Source organism: Mercenaria mercenaria, chromosome 4 (genome assembly GCF_021730395.1).
Source record: "Mercenaria mercenaria strain notata chromosome 4, MADL_Memer_1, whole genome shotgun sequence".
NCBI classification, from domain to species: Eukaryota; Metazoa; Mollusca; class Bivalvia; order Venerida; family Veneridae; genus Mercenaria; species Mercenaria mercenaria.
Window position 1 is genome coordinate 88,328,936 of NC_069364.1, and position 22,631 is coordinate 88,351,566.

Below are 22,631 nucleotides of genomic sequence, written 5' to 3' on the forward strand. Positions count from 1 at the left end.
ACTGCACCCAGTGAATGATTCCAAAATTCTACACCTTTGTTTTATAAAAAAAAAATCACAAGTAGATCTACAGGTTTTATGAAGCTTTCTATTGCAGGACCTTAATGTTTATTTACGTAAACTTGTCTATGCATCGTTAAATTTTTCGAAATTCTGACTCCATTTTTCATACTTTACATTAGCTCTTGGAAGGTGACAGCGTGTTTATTGCTGAACCTATTCTGTTGGACGAGTCACCCCCTGACCTGGAAAACATCACCATAGAAACGGGCGGAAGTCTTGTGGCTGACCCAGAATCCAAGGTTACTCTAAGGGCGGCTAATATTTATGTTTGGGGCTCACTGGAAATTGGGAGTGAGGAATGTCTCTTTGATGGGGAGCTTACCATAACACTTACAGGTATTATTTTGATATTATGAAATTTCACTTTAAGCATGGCTTGGCAGTTGTCTGACCGAGGTCCGAGGGTCAAAAGCCATTCAATAACTTACAAGATGTCAGAAATGAGTTTTAATTAAGAAATTATGTATCTCATTTAGTGATTAGCCATTGAAAGAAATCATTGTTTTGAGTTCAGATGCGGAAAAGCTATATCACGAGGGTGCATCTTAATAAAGGATTATCATTTATATCTTTGAAGATATTCAACAAATATTTGCCTGCCATTGTGTGCTTTTCTTTTACTGCGCACCGCTATGACGCTTGGCGCTACATGGCGTAATAACTGACATACAACCTGTGTATGTTTAAGAAATAATATATCTTTTTTGTGATTTTATTCAAGAGCAAATCACTAAATGAGATATATAATTTCGATTCTAACACGTTACCAACGATTTTTAAGTACATTATTGACGATATCCATCAAATATTTGCTGCTTGTTTTCTGTTGGTTTCTTATGACGTAACAATTGTGACGTCAGAAAAGTGTATAGTTGTATATTCTAACACGATCCGATTCATTTTTCTATCAAACAAAGAAAGCAGAAAGCAGTGAAATATTATACAACAAATCACTGTTCTGACGTCACAATTATTACGTCATGGCGTCAAACGGCATAGCGGCGCGCTGGAAAAGAAACCGATTGAAAACGGGCAAATATTTAATGCATGTCATCAAAGATATACTTAAAAATCCTTTGTAACGTGTTAGAATCGAAATAATATACCTCATTTAGTGATTTGCTCTTGAATAAATCATTGTTGTCGTTCAGATGCGTATTATTATATCACGAGGGCTGTGCCCTCGTGATATGATTCCTTCACATCTGAACTCCAAACAATGATTTATTCAACGACAAATCACTGGATGAGATATATTATTTCTTAAACAACGCACAACTTTCAGCCTTCTTTGTTTAATAGGAAAATGGAGCGGGTCATGTTAGAATGCATATTCTAATATGTTTGGCTATGTTAAAATACTCTTACGCTAGAATGACGTCACGTTAACGTGCAGTGACGTCAAAGTATTTGTTGCGACAAAGAAAGAGCGCTTCTATATTTTATATACTGTTTTAGATTAAGGGCATAGATCTATTAGAATCGAAATAATTTATAGCAAAATAGTATTTTAACACTATTTATACACTCGGCGGTAAAACGTCGTACAAATAATTTCACGAGGGCTGCGCCCTCGTGAAATTATTACGCCCGACGTATAACCGACCATCGTGCATAAATAGTGTTAAAACACTTTTGCTATAAATTATTTCTTAAATAACGCCAGTTTGACACTATGGCGTAATAACTGTGACGTACAAGCTGTGTATGTTGCATAATAGCACGCAGTGATAGTCTTCTGTGTTTAATATAGGGCGTGTTAGCATATTTTTTTAGCACAACAGTAATCAGTGTTGAACTACAGACCGGTCAATAGCACACACTATAGACCGCCGATTTATATAAGGAGTCATATGATAACTAGGTTTATTGTAAACGTTATTATAAATAATAATGAAAACATCATTGAAAACGGTCATGGCGCAGCGCAGTGTTTGTTTGGGGTTAAACGCCATTTTCAACAGTAAATCAGTATACCAATGATTTGTAATTGATTTAAATTGTGAGCTCAATAATTTCGGGGATCAGGCAAATCATTCAATATTTTAAAAAACTCTCAACGAACAACTAGATATCTAATGATATTCAGCTCAAAGCCCTATAGGTTGGAGATACTTTGATTTACTGGTCATTCAGTTGAAGTTCCCGTCAGACAATGTCTTTGAATCAACAATATACGAGTCCTATCGCACAGATATTTACCTATGCTTTCGTTATTGAAACTGCAGTTCAATTTGTTGGATCTGACTCCTTAATGATCAGCACCTGTTTGCTATGTAACGGCGGGCAGTTGATCTAACCAGTGTTCCTGGATTCTGTACCAGTACAAACTTGTTCTCCGCAAGTAACTGCCCACTTTACCACATGAATCAGAGCTGGAGAAAGAATGATTTCAGACATAATATCTTTCATCAAATCGTCACGGAGAAACACGCATCGCACGGAGATCAACCTCACGATCCCGCGATCTGCGCTCTCTAAATTGAGTTTAGCGGGCAGACAATGGCACAGTGTGTCCCTCACGCGCCCGGAACGTTGGCACGTTTTGATGTCGACGTAACGTAGCAACGTCAATAAGGCGGGTGAGATGTTGCTTAAAGTTTTCAGATAAATGCTCACATTTTGGTGGCATTGTGTATGAAAAAAAGCAACAATACATGATACTGAAAAGTTTGTAGGAAAAATTATGAATGAAAATACGAAGATAAAATTGAAGAGAATGTATGTAATAAAAATCTCAATAAACGACTTGTATCTTCCTTATAAAGCCCTCGGGCAACTGTGGCACTAGTTGTCCAATTATGGTTAGAAGGCACATACAGCACAGCTCGTGTAGCAAATAAAATATTTTACAGTTTTTAACTGTATTTAAAGGAACACGAGAATCTCATGCTGGCGAGAAGAATCCGAAGGTCATTCTAGTTCAAAATGGCGGAATACTGGAAATACACGGCAAGAGTAAACTCCCATGGACTAAGATTTCCAGGACAGTAGGACCTTCTTCAGCGGGGGAAGTATACTTCGAACACAAGGTATGTCAAGGCGTATTACTAAAACATTAACATTAAGATATGTTACCAAAAACTGAGTGTGCGTATGTACAGATGAGCTAATTGTAATAGTATCTGCCAGCCAAAGTAAGCATTTATTATTTCAGCTTGTTATGAACCTTACTATAACTTAACTAACGGCTTTCTCCCGCCATTTCAACGGTATAAACAGGGGTCATAGGCCTATTATTCAAAATACACAAATAAATTATCACCATTCTTACGTTTTTCGTCCTTTATTTTGGTAGAACTAAGATAGTTTTTGAACAAAATGTTATTAGATATACATGTTTCGATGGACGGAAGGCTGTACACGCCATAATGTTGTAAAGAGAGTCTGTGGTAACGTAATGGCCCGAGTAACCGTTACGTCCGCGCGGTCTGACGTCGATGTCATTTAGCAATTCTGAGAATCGACACAAATTCCTAACAAGTAAAATTTTGATGCAGGGCATCAAGTCGCCGGAGAACTGAACACCGAGTGCCTCGCGAGTTAACCCATTTAAAGTGGTACACAACAACAATTAACCACATCCTTTCTCAGAAATAATAGTAAAAGTGTTACTGATACATGATCTTTAAACTGCATGTTATAAGTTAATCACTTCTACAACACAGATAATGTCAGTTTATTCAATACACACTTCACAAAATCTTCCATTGAAAGTGTACTGTGAATAATCTCTCGGGCATGCAGCACTTTTAAAGTGACTTTAGAGGAACAGTTCTTATGAAGAGATAACTCTACCTGGATTAACTTGAAACTGACCCATTTAATGATATTTATATACGGATAAGTTCTTTATACATGTTTCCTACTTTCCTATAAAGATATCTTTTGAAATAATAAAAATCTTATGCAATTTTTCAGCTCCATATTCCTTTGTGCAAGCCTTTCATTAACTGCCTTATTTTTCTTTTATTTACATTATCATTTTTTCATTGTCACATTTTAATAACTTCTCCTACCAGCTAAAGAATCCTAAAGCGTATCAAGTATAGTCGCCGGTAGAAACGTAAAAGTCAAACAAAAAAGTTTTCATATCGACACTATATAAAGATTGTTCCGTCAACCAATAAGCCAAAATACTATTTTGTATATGTATCTTAATGATTATACATAAAGATATTACATTTCGTATCCCTGCAGACGAGTGAGAATGCAGACGTAGAATACTATAAAAAGGGTCTTTCTATCTACACATTTACCATCGACACTGAAGGAATGCCTCAGTTTAAGCAATTCGGAGTTTACGATCTGGTTTGGGAAGGCAAAAACTTTGCTGATCATATTAACAGTACGTATAGATTTTTATACTCTTGTAGTATAAACGGTATAGATGTAGCACAAGTGCCTTTTCTATGGAAGGCCGGTGCGCCATAATGATTGCCAAATGCCAGATACCAAATAATTGATGCTAAATGCCTATTATTTAATGCTAAATGCCAATTACTTAATGCTAAATGCTACATACTAAATGCTTTCTGTCATAAACTTAACGCTAATACCAAATAGCTATTGATTATTGCTAAAATATACATGCTAATTGTCAATTTATTTAAATTTATGAATTTATGATCTCTATCTTAACCTTGTGAATGTACCTTTGACTTATTCGAATACATATGATACTCTACCAGTTTGACTTGAAACAGTAACAGGCTCCGTAGGCAGTAAGAACATAGGACCGAAACTGTCTGCAAAAATTTTTTTAATAGAGACGAAGTTATGTAACAAAGGCCAATGACTATCCCGAGGATGCATTCGCACACTGATCTATTCAGCTCTTTTTTAAAGCACTTAGCAATAAGCATTTAGCATTTATTATTTTGCATTTCCCAATTAACAGCATTTATCGTTTGACCATTACCGTTTGACATTCAGCATTTGGCAAGTAACATTTTGCATTAATTACTTGTCATTTAGCATTTGGCAATTTTACCTTCCATTATAAGTTTTCTCCTTCAAAAATTCACTTCCAGTTCAGCTACTATAGAGCATCCGTCACTACTGTGCGACGCAAAATATATGTATTGAAATCACGCTCAAACCGATACTCTGCGATAGCACATTTTCAAGTGTTTCCAAAATACTTTAGACCTTAAGTTCTGACAGTAACCACGGATGCCACGAGTTTCACCTTTGCTACGTCATTTTAGTATTTTGAGCTCTCAACTCCTTAATACTTGATATGGCCAGAAATCTTTTTTATTACATAAGCATAAACACATATTTGCACCTAAAGTTGCGACATTAACATGTCTTGTCGTATGTTAGATGTCGCTGATGGAGACATGGTGATGATGAGTACACAGAGATATATTCACCGAGATGATTCCCATGCAAAATCCCAACAGTTCCTGGCATATGACGCCCTGGAAACTCTTCTGTACGGAGAAGTGAATAATGCCGGTATACTACGCTCTGTACCGGACGATGGAACTACATATGGCCTTATTTATCAAAAGGGTAATTCTATTATATTTCTAATCTGTATGAATGATCCATTATCATCAGCCTGATATTTGTATTGATTGCTAAAGTATATGTTTATCTTCTTTTATTCTGCAGAAATATGTAGATACTATTAAAATGATACAATGACGTCTACTTTATGAAGTTTCTAAACATGAAAAACTCACTAAAAGCGTGAATGATTTTGAAATTCGATGTAGAATATGTAGAATATTTAGGCAATATATCATACACATCAAAGTATCTACTTAAACAATACTTGTTCGTCATTTTCGGTAGCTTAAATCCATTGTTGTCTGTTTTAAAAATGAAATGGAGGCATATGCCACCATGGCTAAAAAAAAACACACCTTGGTTTCCAGACTAAAGTTTTAGAAAATTTAAGAAAATATTTAGTTGACTCTACAGTGTTCTTATAATATTCAATTTCCTTTCATACAGTTTTTGATTATTCAACACATAGAACTGGCAGCCAGCAGAAAATATTCCTAGAAAAGGAGTCTATAGGCCTTCATTTTCTAACTTACTCGTCTCATTTTGCAGGAAATACTGACAGTTTGGTGGAGATTACAAAGCCACTTGGTGAGGGATTTAGGATACATTATATATGGAACGATAAGCTCGTGTTTGCTGCCGAAACCGGTTCTGGGCCTAACTATTACTATCATCTTGATAACTTTAGAATAAGTGATATTGACGCCGCTTTTCCACTACTTGACGTCATCGATGACGTCTCATCTTGGATGCCAGGTATCCATACTTTGTTTAATTCAAAAAGTAGATGTGCACGTTTGATCGACACACTAAATCACACAACAATAACAAAGATTTCTAACTTTCTCATAGTAATGTTTATAACCTATGTCAGAACTTTGAGTATGTGTTACTGAATGGCCACAAACTCATTTTTTAAACCCTCATTTTGTGAGAGGGATGGATGCTATGTAATGCGCGCTATATAACAATTCGTCTGTCCGAACCTGTATAGTAGGATTTAGAATACCTAAATTTTGTAACCGTTTTCAAAATCGGGCTTATAGCGCATAACGGTTGTAACTCATTCTTTATTTCATATAAGTTACAACCGTTTTGCGCTAAGCCCGCGATTTGAATATTTGATCAAAATGGCCGCCATTTTATTTCAATGGCAACAAGAAACAAAATGGCGGATTTATTAAATTTCTAGATACATATTTAAAGTGTATTTACTTATTTCTGTAAAATAATTTCTCTACTTTTTCCAGCTATAGTGAAATTACCATGTTTTACACCTTACACTCAAACATATAAAATTAATCTATTTACAAGCTTTTTTGCTAAATAAAGAATTCAGCATGGTGTAAATGACGTCATAAACACACTAAAATGGCTGCCCCCATATTCAGCCATTTTTTTAAAAAGTTCAAACTGCCATATCTTTTTCAGTAGAGGTCCGATTTTAAAAATTCTTTCAGCGTTATGAAAGGCTTGAGATGGCTTTTATATCAATTAACTTATATTTAGGCATTCCTTGCCCTTTAAGGTGGTGCATCCGTAATGACAACAATTTCTGTTCGTTTATGTATTCTCCGTTTGCGATTTCGGCATTCTACGGTTGTTATGTAAAATGGCCGAAGGATCCCGAAATCATATACGTAGGATACGTAAACGCACGAAACTGCCAATTGCCATTACTGATCCAATTCCTTGATTAACTACCATTTGCTTTATACAAATGTGTTTCCTTCTAAAATGAAATTTTACATTTTGTCGGTACTAATGTACATGTTATGTGTGTATGAAAAGTGTTATATTGTACGTATCATTTATGCTAATCTTAAATAATGTTCAAAGCAAGTTTAAGAGTGTTTTATTTTATAACAGGGGACAAATTGATTGTGACGTCAACAGATTATGATTGGCAACAGACAGAAGAACGGACAGTGTTTGAGTGTAACACCTGTACAGCCCGCCAACTTAGGGTTAATGGTAAAAATGATAGTCGCCATTGTTTTACATTTCACAAGATTCTACATTGGTTAAAAGGTGGTCACATGCTAACCCCTATAATTCTGTGAAGAGGTAGCAGACTTCAACTCTGGTTACACTATAACGAAGTGGTGGAATGAACAAACCAGTTATTGTCTTTGTTAGTGAATCTCTACGGACATAATGTCGGGTCGGTATGATAAATATGGACGCACGACTTAAGCTTTGCCCCTGCCCCCTCATTTCTCACACTGACCTCACATATTTGCGTGGAAGTTTATTTACAAACCCAATACATTGTAATTGATATTCACCGACATATTGGTTTGCAGCTCACACCATTTTTGTGACATATAGTATTCCCATCACGGTTCGTGTGTATACGTCTGTTTGTGTGTATACGTCTGTTTATGAGTATACGTCTGTTTGTGTATACGTTTGTTTGTGTGTATACGTCTGTGTTCGTGTTTATACACCAGTTTGTGTGTATACGTCTGTTTGTGTGTATACGTCTGTTTGTGTGTATACGTCTGTTTACGTGTATACATCTGTTTGTGTATACGTCTGTTTGTGTATATACGTCTGTTCGTGTTTATACGTCAGTTTGTGTGTATAAGTATGTTCGTGTGTATACGTCTGTTTGTGTGTATACGTCTGTTCGTGTATACGTCTGTTCGTGTATACGTCTGTTTGTGTGTATACGTCTGTTCGTGTTTATATGTCTGTTCGTGTTTATACGTCAGTTTGTGTGTATATGTCTTTTCGTGTGTATACGTCTGTTTGTGTGTATACGTCTGTTTATGTGTATACGTCTGTTTGTGTATACGTCTGTTTGTGTGTATACGTCTGTTTGTGCGTATACGTCTGTTTATGCGTATACGTCTGTTTGTGTGTATACGTCTGTTTGTGTATACGTCTGTTTGTGTGTATACGTCTGTTTGTGTGTATACGTCTGTTTGTGTGTATACGTCTGTTTGTGTATACGTCTGTTTGTGTGTATACGTCTGTTTATGCGTATACGTCTGTTTATGCGTATACGTCTGTTTGTGTGTATACGTCTGTTTGTGTATACGTCTGTTTGTGTGTATACCTGTTTGTGATACGTTTATTGTGTCAATACGTACTGTTTGTGTGTCAACATTGTTCTGTGTATACGTCTGTTTGTGTGTATACGTCTAGGTTCGTGTGTATATGTCTGTTTGTGTGTATACGTCTGTTTATGTGTATACGTCTGTTTGTGTATATACGTCTGTTCGTGTATACGTCTGTTTGTGTGTATACGTCTGTTGTGTTTATATGTCTGTTGTGTTATACGTCAGTTTGTGTGTATAGTCTTTTCGTGTGTATACGTCTGTTTGTGTGTATACGTCTGTTTATGTGTATACGTCTGTTTGTGTATACGTCTGTTTGTGTGTATACGTCTGTTTGTGCGTATACGTCTGTTTATGCGTATACGTCTGTTTATCGTATACGTCTGTTTGTGTGTATACGTCTGTTTGTGTATACGTCTGTTTGTGTTTATATCGTCTGTTTTTGTGTTGTATACGTCTGTTTGTGTGTATACGTCTGTTTGTGTATACGTCTGTTTTGTGTATACGTCTGTTTATGCGTATTACGTCTGTTTATGCGTATACGTCTGTTTGTGTGTATACGTCTGTTTGTGTATACGTCTGTTTGTGTGTATACGTCTGTTTGTGTATACGTCTGTTTGTGTGTATACGTCTGTTTGTGTGTATACGTCTGTTCATGTGTATACGTCTGTTTGTGTGTATACGTCTGTTTGTGTGTATACGTCTGTTTGTGTGTATACGTCTGTTTATGTGTATACGTCTGTTTGTGTGTATACGTCTGTTTGTGTGTATACGTCTGTTTGTGTGTATACGTCTAGTTTTTGTATCGTGGGGTATATTATTGTATACGTCTTGTGTGTAACTCTGTTGTGGTATATTCTTTTGGTATACGTCTGTTTTGTGTATAACGTCTGTTGTGTATACTCTGTTTGCGTATAGTCTGTTATGTATCGTGTTATATACGTCTGTTATGTTTACGCGTTTGTGTATACGTCTGTTCTGTTGGTGTATACGCGTTCTGTTGTTTGTATAATCGTTCTGGTATACGTCTGTTTGTGTGTATACGTCTGTTTGTGGTATACGTCTGTTTGTGTGTATATGTCTGTTGTGCAATTGTTTTTATACGGTTTGTTTCTGTTTGTATATTACGTCTGTTATTGTATTTTTATATACGTCTGTTTGTGTATGTGTTGGGTGTTTTGGAAAATCATATCCTTCCGAACTCTATTGTGCATGTTGAGATTTAATGACATTTCCTGAATATTCATAATCGTTTTTCTCTACTTGCAAACATACGCATGAAATTTTCGTTTGAACAAGCCTATCATAACTGAGAAACTACTTATAGCGCATTTCGCGGGATTGGAAACATTATTTGTACCTTAAAATGTTATCTTACGGCAGAAATATATCACCATAATATAGTATTGTTCGGTGGCAGGGGAACGGTTTTCTGTATAAACAGGACAGGGAAAATATAAAGACATATCTATCTTACTGGTTATTTATCATTATTAATTCTTTAATATATCTGGGGAATGAGGAACGGTTAAAGATTCTACATGGCGGGTGTTTTAAAATTCAAATTCCTAGCTCCGTACTTCCGGTTGAGGCTAAAACATAAATATCAGAACAAAAAGTCGGCCAGACGCGCGGCTGTCATCCATCCACTTTTTTTCAAGTGAAGATTAGGGAAATAAAGTGGTGGTTGGCAGACACATTCGACACCACCTGGGTATGCATCTATGTTCGTACTATACATATATGCTACGAAATTGGATTAAAAATATAAAATGGGTGAATGGCAGAGTTCAAAGTGAGACCCGGTTAGGCTATTTTTGGTCTATAAAACTTGGGTGATTTGGCCGATTTTCACTACATCTTGCGTGGAAAGCGACAGGTGTATAGGACCGGAGAGTCGTTTTTTTGTAGTCTATAGTATTTGCAATAATTCGTAGTAGTTTCAAAGAAAAATAAGCAAAAACGAGATTTCTGTGGATATTTCAACACTGGTACCCACACGTCAATGTGGAATTCGCAAATCTGCACTCCCCTGCCACCTTAAGGAAAATAGACAAAATTTCAAACCACTAAAATATTGACTTTTTGCATTTATTTAAACCCTTATGGAATGAACTGTAAGATATAGTGGTTTTTATTCATTTCTGAGTACTAAATTCGGCCTGGCGAGTCCCAGAATGGCAGTGGGTGGCCATATAACAATGGAGCGAAGGACCCTCAGCCAGTAGGATTCATATCATAAAACGGCCAAAAGAAGAAAATAGTGCCTAGATAATGACTATTTATGCAATTTTGTTTAAAAGTAGCACGTGCGTCTATATCTAGCAATGCCATCAAGCTATATAGTGGCTGGGCGGCCCCAAAGGATGGATGGGTGGCCTTTAAGGGGTGTCCCGATAGGTTAAATACGGTAATCTGCATTTGTATACCAAAATTATGTTAAAAGTGTATCGTTTTAACATTTGAAAGGCTTTAAAATGTAAATATCATGTTAAATTAACTTTAAAGGTAGTAAATAGTTTTTCGGGGTTACTTTGATTCAAAATGCAAATTTTGGCTGATTTCTGCGTGGAGGGGTGGGCACTTTTGTTGGCTTATTCACTGGCTCTCTTGTAAGTTACGGCAACACTTTTTGTTCAGTTGATATCAGCATAAGTGTCTTAGGATTCAGGACAGGTTATATTTTATTTTATTTAAACATCTAAAAAACTTAAGGTGGCAGGGGAGCGGTTTCGTAGTTTTGGCCCGTCGATTTTCTGTATAAACAGGACAGGGTAGATATAAAGGCATATCTATTTTACTGGTTATTTATCATTATCAGTTCTTTAATATATCTGGGAAATGAGGAACGGTTAATGATTCTACATGGCGGGTGTTTTAAAATTCCTAGCTCCGTACTTCTGGTTGAGGCTAAAACATAAATATCAGAACAAAAGTCGGCCAGACGCGCGGCTGTCATCCATCCACATTTTTTCAAGTGAAAATTAGGGAAATAAAGTGGTGGTTGGCAGACACATTCGACACCACCTGGATATGCATCTATGTTCGTACTATACATATATGCTACGAAACTGGATTTAAAAATATAAAATGGGTGAATGGCAGAGTTCAAAGTGAGGCCCGGTTAGGCTATTTTTGGTCTATAAAACTTGGGTGATTTGGCCGATTTTCACTACATCTGGCGTGGAAAGCGACAGGTGTATAGGACCGGAGAGTCGTTTTTATGTAATCTATAGTATCTGCAATGATTCGTAGTAGTTTCAAAGAAAAATAAGCAAAAACGAGATTTCTATGGATATTTCAACACTGGTACCCACACGTCAATGTGGAATTCGCAAATCTGCACTCCCCTGCCACCTTAATTCGAGTAAAATCTCCTGTATTGCAGAGTCTTATAATAAACATACTATAGTAGTACTCCTAGTGTGTAATACGGTTTTGTTTTGTTTTAGCACCCTTTGAGTATACTCACTTTGGAAAGATCATAAAGGGAAACACAATTGATATGCGGGCCGAGATTGCTCTTCTAACCAGAAATGTAGTTATTGAAGGTGAGATGGAAGACACGTGTCCCCCAGGCAACGGGAATTGTGACGACATTTACGTATACGGCTGGGATACTTTTGGCGCACACGTGAAGGTACGCTTAAGACGGTGTCTCGGTGTCACTGCCCTGCCATCATGATTAGCATTACGTCATCTTGCTTTTGTTCAATCATCATCGCGTCATCGTTCAATTATCATCATGCTGTTGTGCAACTGGGGTATCACGTGCCATCGTACTATCGTGGCATCACATTTACCTATTTGTTCTTCCTACGATTATGTTAAAACATCCTAAACAAGCTACTGTTGTATCCATCTTCTCCGTAAAAGTGTAGGTAAAATTAACGTTTTTAATTTTCATATTAGCTTGATTAGTTTTGAATTGTCAAAAAAGATTTTATAGAGAATGAAATTTTAGTTAAAGCATAAAAGCAACAGTTCCATGTTAAAAAAAATTATTTTTCTAAATGTTAGAGGATAAATTATATCTTCCGTGGCATACCTATGACGGATCCATACAGTTTTTCTGAGAATCGTGGAAATCCGACGATAAAGCTTCTAACTTTATATCCTAATCTCGCAAAAATGACATCGCAATTCACGAAAAAAAAATCTGTTACCGTGATATGGTGGTTTTCAAAAATGCTTTTGATGATAGGTTGATAACAGTCACAGCCATAGTGAGCATATTATCTTTTAAGATTCGTAAGTCATTTGACATGTTTTGTTTCAGGTGTTGTACGGATATGCCAGTGTGCATATTGAAGGGGTTGAACTGCGGAATGTTGGGCAGCACACAGATTTAGGCCGATACCCTCTACACTTCCATATGTGCCTAGATCCCCCGGACAGCTCTAACCCTCCATACATCAAGGAAGTTTCCATTCACCATAGCTTTGCAAGATGTATTACAATTCATGGCACGAACGAAGTCCAGGTAGGTGTACATGTCTTCGCTAACATACAAAAATCTGTAATAAATTGTATTCGTTAATATCTTCAAAAGCTTGTCGTTTTATAATATTTATAAGGTATATAAAACTGTACATGTTTTGGAATTTCTGAAGTTTAAAATAGACTAAGTAAAATATTGATTAAGACTATAAAAAGATATGCATGTATGTCACTTTTTGGCATAAAATATCTTGCGCGTGGCCAATGTTTGAAAATTTAGTAATAAGGGGAGCAGTGGTCTAGTGGTTAAGGTGTTGGCCGTTCAGCCCGTGGTCGTGTGTTCGAGCTGGGGTCACGTCCACGCCTTCCAATATGACACCGGTATACTGTTTTTTTTTACAGGAAGCGGACTCGAGAGTGGTTCAAATAAGCTTGAAGCTTTCATCACAATCCAGCTAAAATAATTTAGTATAAACTTAACAATATTCAAAAATGGCCTGCAGCTAGCGGCAACCCATTGTACCCTCCTAAAGTTATACTGTATTTTATGCATCGTTGCCAGCTGTTTGAAACTTTGTCGCGGACTTTTAAATTTTGTTATTGTGTCTACTTCGCTTCCGGTTAAATAATGTTGTGCTAATATGAGCCGTGCCATGAGAAAACCAACATAGTGGGTATGCGACCAGCATGGATCCAGACCAGCCTGCGCATCCGCGCAGTCTGGTCAGGCTCCATGCTGTTCGCTTTTAAAGTCTATTGGAATTGGAGAAACTGTTAGCGAACAGCATGGATCCTGACCAGACTGCGCGGATGCGCAGGCTGGTCTGGATCCATGCTGGTCGCATACCCACTATGTTGGTTTTCCCATGGCACGGCTCATTTTTTTATTATATTATATCAGTTGATAGATAACGTCTGCTACGATCATATTGGTCATGGATACTTTCTGGAAGACGGAAGTGAGAAAGGAACGCTGTTTGATGGGAACCTCGCAGTAGGTGCTCGCAGAGGCTCCACTGACCTCGAACCAACTGATGTCCAGTAAGTCATGTTCTGTCTTTTTCACAACTAAGATCTTCTTTTTGGAGGTTGAAAACCTAATTTATGGACCTTTTAAACAATATTGCTCTTACCATATTAGAAATGACTGTTTTGCAATTTTGACTGTGGCAGCGCTCTATATACTAGGACATAACTCTTGCGTTGACTTAGTGCTTTTTGTCATCCTTATAGACAGCGACTTTTTTAGTGAACAACATGATTTTTTATAAAACGGTGCAACTAATTGAAATTTGTAAACATAAATATTGGATACATATAAGGATGAACAACAGAGAAACGGTTTGCGCAATTAATGTTCTCCCATTTATTAAACTAAACTAAATGCACGTCACGCCCAGTATCTTACATCTAGTATTTATGTACTTATCAGCCCTACAAGTTTTTGGATAACAAATCCCAATGTACGATTCGTCAACAACTTTGCCGCCGGCGGCCAGGGAACCGGAATATGGTTCGTGTTCCCTGACGAACCAATGGGCCCATCCAAACATCTCAATGCAATGGACTTATACGAGGCCAAATCAACAGCAGTCACACAGTTCTACAACAACGTAGCTCATTCCAATGTGCACGTAAGTTAAATCCTCTTTCGTCGTATGTGTAATCAAGTCCACTTTTGTTTCGGTAATTCAGAGATGCACTCAACATTCATACTAGGCGTATAGCAATCTAACGTATAATAAAATAGATTCACATTTTAACTCGACCATTCGAAGAATAGTCCGAGCTATTCTACTCGCTCTGGCGCCGGCGTCGGCGTCACAGCTTGGTTAAAGTTTTGCTTGCAAGTACGACTAGCTATCGTTTAAAGGCATATAGCTTTGAAACTTCTTTTTTCTTTTTCTTGGTCAATTACCAACCTCACAGGGCCAAGTCCCCTAACTCTGACATATATTTTGGCAGAATTATACTCCCTTTTGGTCTTATGAAAATCCTGGTAAAAGTTTTGATTGCAATTACTATCTCAAAAACTAATGCAAATATTGAATTGAAACTTCACACAAATCTTCGGACCATAGCACCAAGTCCCATAACTCAGTACAGTTTTGAAAGTGTTACTTTCCTAACCATGAAATTATACATAACATCTATTTGGATTATGTTCCATCTGATTTTAACATAAAATTTAAAGTCTTATGGGACTTTAAGCACATATCTTTAAGTTACTTATAACTAATTGTAATGAAAGAAATGTTTTAGTTAATGATGTTCTTTCTTGTATCATTTTCCCTTTCTTAGAAAGGAATTATGTTCGGCAATCGTCTGACAGCTAGCAGGACGCTAATGTGTTGTAACCACTGGCAACCAAGAGCGGATCCAAAAGACCCGGAATCAGATCCGATTGAAATTTCTATTTCAAAAATAACAGGTATTTAAGATTTACCTAAAGTCTTTAGAGTTAACTTTGTTCACACATTTTTCTTTGAAAACTGACTTTTTACTTTGGCCAAAAAGTCCCAAACGTAGTAAATGCAAACATAAAACTCCAGGAAAGGTCAAAACAGGATAATAAATTAAACCATTAACGGTCAGCGATCGGCACAGTTTAGCCATGTATAACTTGAATTGAAAGATATATCCATGCGGCTTTGAAAGTCTACTCATCTGCTCATAAATACGACAGAAGTTAATTGCAGGCGAGTGCAACTTGCGATAGTACATGCCCTGTAGGTTGAGTGCGATTTTTACCAAAATATGATTCCAGCACATAAGCGTTGATTTGTTCATAACTCTTAAATCCGCCCCGGTACGTTACGGTGCCATATATAATGATCGCATTTAGCAAACGATCATAAGTCCACGACTCCACGACACCACGACCAGATTCTGATTGTATATGCTTTAAAATAAGATTATTTTGAGCAATACAGTAAATGGAATTTTTAAAAAGCTTGTCAAGCCCTGATATTTGTCATTACTCGTTGGACTACATTTTGGCAGAAAATAGACGCCGTAATCATTGTTAAACAACTTTTTATGTTTTATTTTTGTAGCAAGAAAGTAAATAAGTTGAAAAGATTTAGATGTTTTACACAAGAACAGAAGTGGGGTTGAAAATTTTCTAATGGATGTTTTTACGTTCGTTTACCTGTTTCCCGCTATTTTGCTATCATAGCCATACCGGGGGAAATTTGGGGATAATCTTTCAAGGCAAATTAAGGCTCTGTATGGCTAGATTTTGTCATTCAATGATTTTACATTCACAGCTGGGGATTCAATTTAAAAGGCCAGAGCAAAGAAATCATAACTTGTCTGATCGACAAGGATTTCAACTGAGAATACTTAGAAAATATTTGAGCCGTGCCATGAGAAAACCAACATAGTGGCTTTGCGACCAGCATGGATCCAGACCAGCCTGCGCATCCGCGCAGTCTGGTCAGGCTCCATGCTGTTCGCTTTTAAAGCCTATTGGAATTGGAGAAACTATTAGCGAACAGCATGGATCCTGACCAGACTGCGCGGATGCGCAGGCTGGTCTGGATCCATGCTGGTCGCATACCCACTATGTTGGTTTTCCCATGGCACGGCTCATATTGATATCAAATATACAAGTCATGTTTTTCTGAATAAATTTTATATGAGAGATTTCAGTATATATACAAATGTTGAACCAGTGCGAATGTGTAATATAATTCGGTAGCACCGAAACTAATCTTATTGGGTTAGTGGACTTGTTTAGAAATGTGCACGCTCGTCTGTACTGCTGGACGCTTTGCCGTAATTTATCTGGTATATTGTAATTGTGATTAGTTCCTGTAAATTCTCTCTACTGTCTTTCCATCTTATTGTTGTAAAACTTACAATTTATATTTGTTCCTGCAAGGTGCTATTTTATTGGCAGACTCTCAAAGAGTTCGAATATTGTTTAGGTGGTTATGTAATGCTTGTGTTTCTTATTTTGGTATTAAAAAGCTTACAAGAACAGACGCTTAAACATATGGGCAGAGGGAGGACTCATAAACTGGACACATATTTCGTAAGTACGGGTTAAATCTCAGAACTTCTAGTTAGCCTTATTCATTCAACATTTGTCTTATAAGATAAGCTGATTGCGTTTCTAAACTGTGTCATCTATATATAATGTCTTAGCCGCCGCCCCCCCCCCCCCCCTCCCCTCACCTTAATTGATACAGCACGCCCGCTTAGCTGAATAGGGAAAGCGCAGATCGCGGGGTCGTGAGTTCGATCTTTGGGCTAGGCGCATCACGGTTCTCCATGACGGTTGATAAAAGACATTGTGTATGCAATCATTCGTCCTTCACCTCTAATTATTGAGGGGAAGTTGGCAGTTACTTGCGGAGAACAGGGTTGTACTGGTACAGAATCCAGGAACACTGGTTTGGTTAAATGCCCGCAGTTACATAACTAAAATAATGTTGTTGAATAACAGCGTGAAACCGAAAACAAACCATCAAACCATTCTTTGATATGTGATGTAAGTGGATTCGAAACTTATGAACATGGGCATTAAATTAGTCATTTCGGCTTATTCTGCGCGTCGGGTAGTTGCTCGCACATTACTTGCATATTCACATACAAAAAATACATATCGAACCCTTTATCATTAGATGCACAGAATAGGCGGACAACATTGTAAAAATTAACCATTAACTGTGCAAAATATACAGGAACAGTTATATTTCTATTGTTGTTCCTGATGATATTGGTATCTCGTGAACAGGCAGAGTTCACAATAGACTTTATTAAATACCTGAGCTGTGCATGGAAAAACAACATAGTGGGTATGCGACCAGCATGGATCCAGACCAGACCTGAGCCATCGGCATGTCTGGTCAGATCCAGCTGTTCGCTAATCGTTTTTCTTACATATTTTTTCCAATTAGCCTTTTAAAAAGCGAACAGCATGGAGCCTGACCAGACTGCGCGGATGCGCAGGCTGGTCTGGATCTATGCTGGTCGCATACCCACTATGTTGGTTTTCTCATGGCACTGCTCACCTAATATTTGAAAGACATAGGAATTTAAAAAGACTACTGATATACTAAAAATAAACATGCAGACAATGTAGATAGATATGTACAGGTACATTTAGACAAATACGATCGCAGACCTGGGTATTAAAATACCGACTGATTGCCAAAATGATGATGTCGTGGAGCCCCAAAACGGCCATAGTTGCTTTAGAAATAGGATTTTAAAATAACTGTATCATTAACTTTTTTGTAGGATTTTATAGTTTTCACTTTTGTTTAGATTTCAGAAAGCAAAGCTTTTTCGTATTTCAAAATTGCATTTGATGCAGAAAGGCTGTGTATTTGAAAGTTTGTATAACAAAGTGCAGAGGTCCGATGTAGCAATTTAGAATTTGCAAGTTTTACTATACAAAAACACCAACAATATAGCTGTTATTATATTTTGTCTTTCAGTGTTTCTGATAGCACCAACGGAATTATGGTTCACAAGTAAGAAGATATTTTTACCAGATGTTTTATACAAATTACTATTTATTCTTATAAGAAGTATTAAGTGGGAAAGCACTGGTATGTAGAACAAAAACGAAATTACCAATTTAGTAAATGACATTGCTGGGTTTATGTAACATCGAAATTTGCCTTCGTGCCTCTGGTATGCATAGATAGACCCACTCGCCTTCCACAACAGATAGACCCACCCGCCTTCCACAACAGATAGACCCACTCGCATTCCACAACAGATAGACCTACTCGCCTTCCACAACACAGTTGAAAAGTAAAACATCTACTTATTCACTCACCAAAGGAGAAACCATCGGACTTTGTCAAACTGTATCGACTTTATGCAATCTTAGTGGGGGTTTTTTTTTTGGTTATTTATTGCGCGTCCGTGTCCAGAGAGCAAGTTAGATTGTCTTTGATGGTGGAGTTACATTTGACACAAAATGAAGACAAAACTGATTCACATCGAGGACATTCCCTGCTGTATCGTCTGAAGTGAAAAAATAGGTGCCAGTTTTAGGTTCTTTCGATTTGTTGTTGAGAAATGAATAGCTTCTTTCGAGACTAATATAAATCCACACATTCTTGAACATTTTTATGTCCCCGGGTATATTGTTTTGCTGATGTCGGTCGGTCGGTAGACCAATCGGTTTCCGGATGGTAACTCAAGAATGCTTGGGCCTAGGATCATGAAAGTTAATAGGGAGGTTAGTCATGACCAGCAGATGACTTCTATTGATTTTGAGGTCATTATGTCAAAGGTCAAGGTCACAGTGACCTGGAACAGTTAAACGGTTTCCGCACGATAACTTGACAACGTTTGTGCCTAGGATCACGAAAGTAAATAAGAAGGTTGGTCATGACCAGCAAATGACCCCTAGTGATTTTGACATTAGTAGGTTAAAGGTCAAAGTCACAGTGACCCAAACAGTTAAACCGTTTCCGGACGATAACTTGAGAATGCTTGGGCCTATAATCACGAAACATAATAGGGAGGCTGGTCATGACCAGCAGATGATCCCTATTGATTTTGAGATTAGTAGGTTAAAGGTCAAGGTCACGGTGACCAAATAATTTCTGTTCCTTGTGCAGTTACTGAATGCATAAAGAGGGGCATTTCGTGTTCTACGACCTCTTGTTCCCCGCAAAGTTCGTTTCCAATAAAATATATTTTTTTAAACAGCCGTTGATTGTGAACGTTTATATTTTTCTTTCAAACAATACTTATATTGCGTCGTTTCAGCGACCAACTGGTCGATAGATTTTCCGGACGTTTGATGAAGTCTGTGATTGTTGACAACAGTGAAAACATCGGTGAGCCGGAGGAAGGGGACAGCAGGAGTATACCAATGTACTGGGAGAGGTAAGTATCACGTTCAGGGGTGTAGCTGGCTACGCTTCGTGACATTATTCACCACGGTAAAAATAAACTGGATGATTTAGCCAGAAAATAATGAATTTTGATTTGGGATAAATTGTTTGCGAAATCTGAGATAAAGGTAATGAACTATCTTCTCTTACAACTTTCGGACTGGAAATAAAAACACATAAAAACACTTTTCATTTTACACATACGGATGTTTAGGGGGCTATTTGTTTCAAAATCAAGGCTTACGTGAAAGTACTTCAAAAAGCGTTTTAAAATTCCTGTGATTCTAGCCTCATTCTCAAAACGGATTACACAGGAACAGGTTTAAAAAGAGCTCTTTGAATATTATCTAAAACTCAAAACTTTGTATTGATCATATATGCTAAATGACAATCAACCTTAAATCTTTTTAAAAGACATCAACAGTAATAAGAACATTATTTTGGAATTCTACTGTTACGTTCCGCGTTTTAGGATAAAGCCAATTTGTAAAGTTATGATTTTTTGTGTAATTCTATGACTTTCATTTTCGCAATGGGTGTATCTTAACGAATACGAACACGTGATTATGGTTTTATTCTTTATGAAATTGTATGCAATTAATAATGACTTATATTGCTATATCCTTAGATAAAATTTTACTAAATATATGTTTCAAATTGGAGTTATTCAGAGTTGTGTGAGGTTTGCATTTTCAAAGAAGTTCAGTGTATAACTCAACTGCAGTTATGACTAGTTATTGCAGGTCAGAGTACAGAAGTGTAATTTGGCTGTAATTCTGTAGGAAATGTTTATCTTGGAATATACATGACACATTTTTTTTATCAGTTTTAAGATAATTTTAAATAAATAGGATTTGGTGCATTTATAAATTTATAAGTCACATTACAGGAACGCGCCGCATACAGGAGTTACGATGTGGTTTGGACCAACCAAATTCAGTGAGTTATGGCTTGATGGCTTTGAACAGAACGATCTGTATGACACCGGAGCAATCGGGCTGAAACGTGATTCACCCTATCTTTTCCCAATGACAAACGAATTTAGGGATATACAGCACGCGTTTGATGACGGTGTAAGTTTCTTCGTGTTATTTCAAATTGATAATTCTTAGAAAATATACATTCTAAGAAAACATAAACGTCAAAGCATTTGTTCCTCTCCATTTATTTTCACTGTAAATATGTACAGTTCGATTGTATTTTTTTGCATTGTTTCAGCCCTTAACCTCCTTGATAAGTTTCTTCTTCCTGAAAAAAAGCAAGCCTAAAGGTTAATGTTGAAATAGACATCGAAATTAAATGACTGAGTTCTTATAAAAATTCAGCATTTTCAAAAATTCAGACTGTAAACTTTACCTAAGTTGTTGAGAACTTCTAGCATTTAATACCGATTTCTGTTACAGCCTGGTCTTAGCAATTTAGCAATAACGGGAACGTTTGGTGTGAACCCTGGTTGGCCGGATGATGACGGTCAGAAAGTGACGGGATTTACCTGGTACCGGAATATGCCTGAGGGTGTGCGCAGATACTATGTTGTAAGACCGGACCATTTGTCGGCGGCAGCAGACGATTGCAAAGTCAGGAGCAACTGGCGTCTAGCAATTTGTGAGACTAAATATGGCGATGTGAGTTATGGAGTAGCCACTTACTTTTATCAGAAAGTTCATTGTATTTTATCATTTTTCAAACGGTGAAACGAAGTAGGTATTTGATCATTTTTCCAAAGTAAGTGTATTTTCTACAACAACAACAACAACAACAACAACAACAGCAACAGAAAAAAACAAGAAAAAATAAACGCTCTTTTCTATCAATTTAAGAAACTGGTTTTATTTTGAGTTAAGTTGATATGGTTTTTTTTAAGTTACATTGAGTAAGTTCACAAGATGGTTGAAACATCTGAGCAAAAGACAACCAGACGACAGTAGGTTTGCCGAAAAATGCAGTAGCGTTAGAGAAACGAATAATTGTACACACAAGAACTTGAAGACTAACGTGAGAAGTTGTGACACATGATCAGTGATATTTCACGTACATAATGCCAGTAGGCCTAAATCATTCAACCAGCTTTTATAACACTGATTATCTTTTCTTCGCAGCTAAAGCTAAGATTAAGAAAAGCAGACAAAAACAAGGGAGCGGTGTATGTTCGCGATGATTTGCCTAGCGCCCAGGTGACTATGAAGATGGAGTTTACGAATGGACCGCAAGTAGTGCTAGACGGCAGTCGTTCGTATACAGTGCATTTTCTCGGAGAGATACCGGGTGAAATGAGAATCAAAGGGGAAGGCATGGAAATGTTAGTGGTTTTAACCCTTACCCTGCTAAATTTCTATAATGGACTGGTCCATCATTCAATTTGGGCAATACCATTTATTATTTGAAGGGGTGTTTACTGAAAATTTACTGATTGGATAGCGACCAGTGCACTGGTCGCATGCCGGCTCCTGAATCTGATATATGGGAAATATCTTGAAAAATGGTAGCAGAACTCATTGAAAGTAATATTTATGTGTTTTAACGACATTAATAGGGGATGAAAATCCCCGAGACGGTAACGTCCGTATATAGTTATTCGTCTTTATTGTCTGCATATACTGAGGCAATTTTTTCGATGTTTTCCGGTACCGGTTTATGTACACAACGAGCACCCCGAATCAGTCACAGGCAATCG

At 37.1% G+C, this 22,631-nt stretch overlaps 2 protein-coding genes across 2 annotated transcripts in view; one reads left to right on the forward strand and one right to left on the reverse strand.

Annotated features, from left to right (window-relative positions):
- Positions 1-22,631, reverse strand: part of LOC123552385 (armadillo repeat-containing protein 2-like) — a 465,377-nt gene that overhangs the window by 203,181 nt on the left and 239,565 nt on the right. The gene's annotated exons all lie outside the window — the stretch shown is intronic.
- The window catches only part of LOC123552380 (cell surface hyaluronidase-like), a 30,187-nt gene that overhangs the window by 1,711 nt on the left and 5,845 nt on the right, over positions 1-22,631 (forward strand). The window contains exons 2-18 of the mRNA XM_045342006.2: positions 183-399; positions 2,938-3,095; positions 4,264-4,411; positions 5,392-5,583; positions 6,133-6,339; positions 7,453-7,557; positions 12,101-12,288; positions 12,928-13,131; positions 13,990-14,129; positions 14,521-14,722; positions 15,390-15,519; positions 17,064-17,127; positions 18,539-18,574; positions 19,830-19,949; positions 20,847-21,030; positions 21,361-21,582; positions 22,057-22,256. Coding sequence (XP_045197941.2) covers positions 183-399; positions 2,938-3,095; positions 4,264-4,411; positions 5,392-5,583; positions 6,133-6,339; positions 7,453-7,557; positions 12,101-12,288; positions 12,928-13,131; positions 13,990-14,129; positions 14,521-14,722; positions 15,390-15,519; positions 17,064-17,127; positions 18,539-18,574; positions 19,830-19,949; positions 20,847-21,030; positions 21,361-21,582; positions 22,057-22,256 — 2,717 coding nt within the window. The remainder of the gene's footprint in view (positions 1-182; positions 400-2,937; positions 3,096-4,263; positions 4,412-5,391; positions 5,584-6,132; positions 6,340-7,452; positions 7,558-12,100; positions 12,289-12,927; positions 13,132-13,989; positions 14,130-14,520; positions 14,723-15,389; positions 15,520-17,063; positions 17,128-18,538; positions 18,575-19,829; positions 19,950-20,846; positions 21,031-21,360; positions 21,583-22,056; positions 22,257-22,631) is intronic.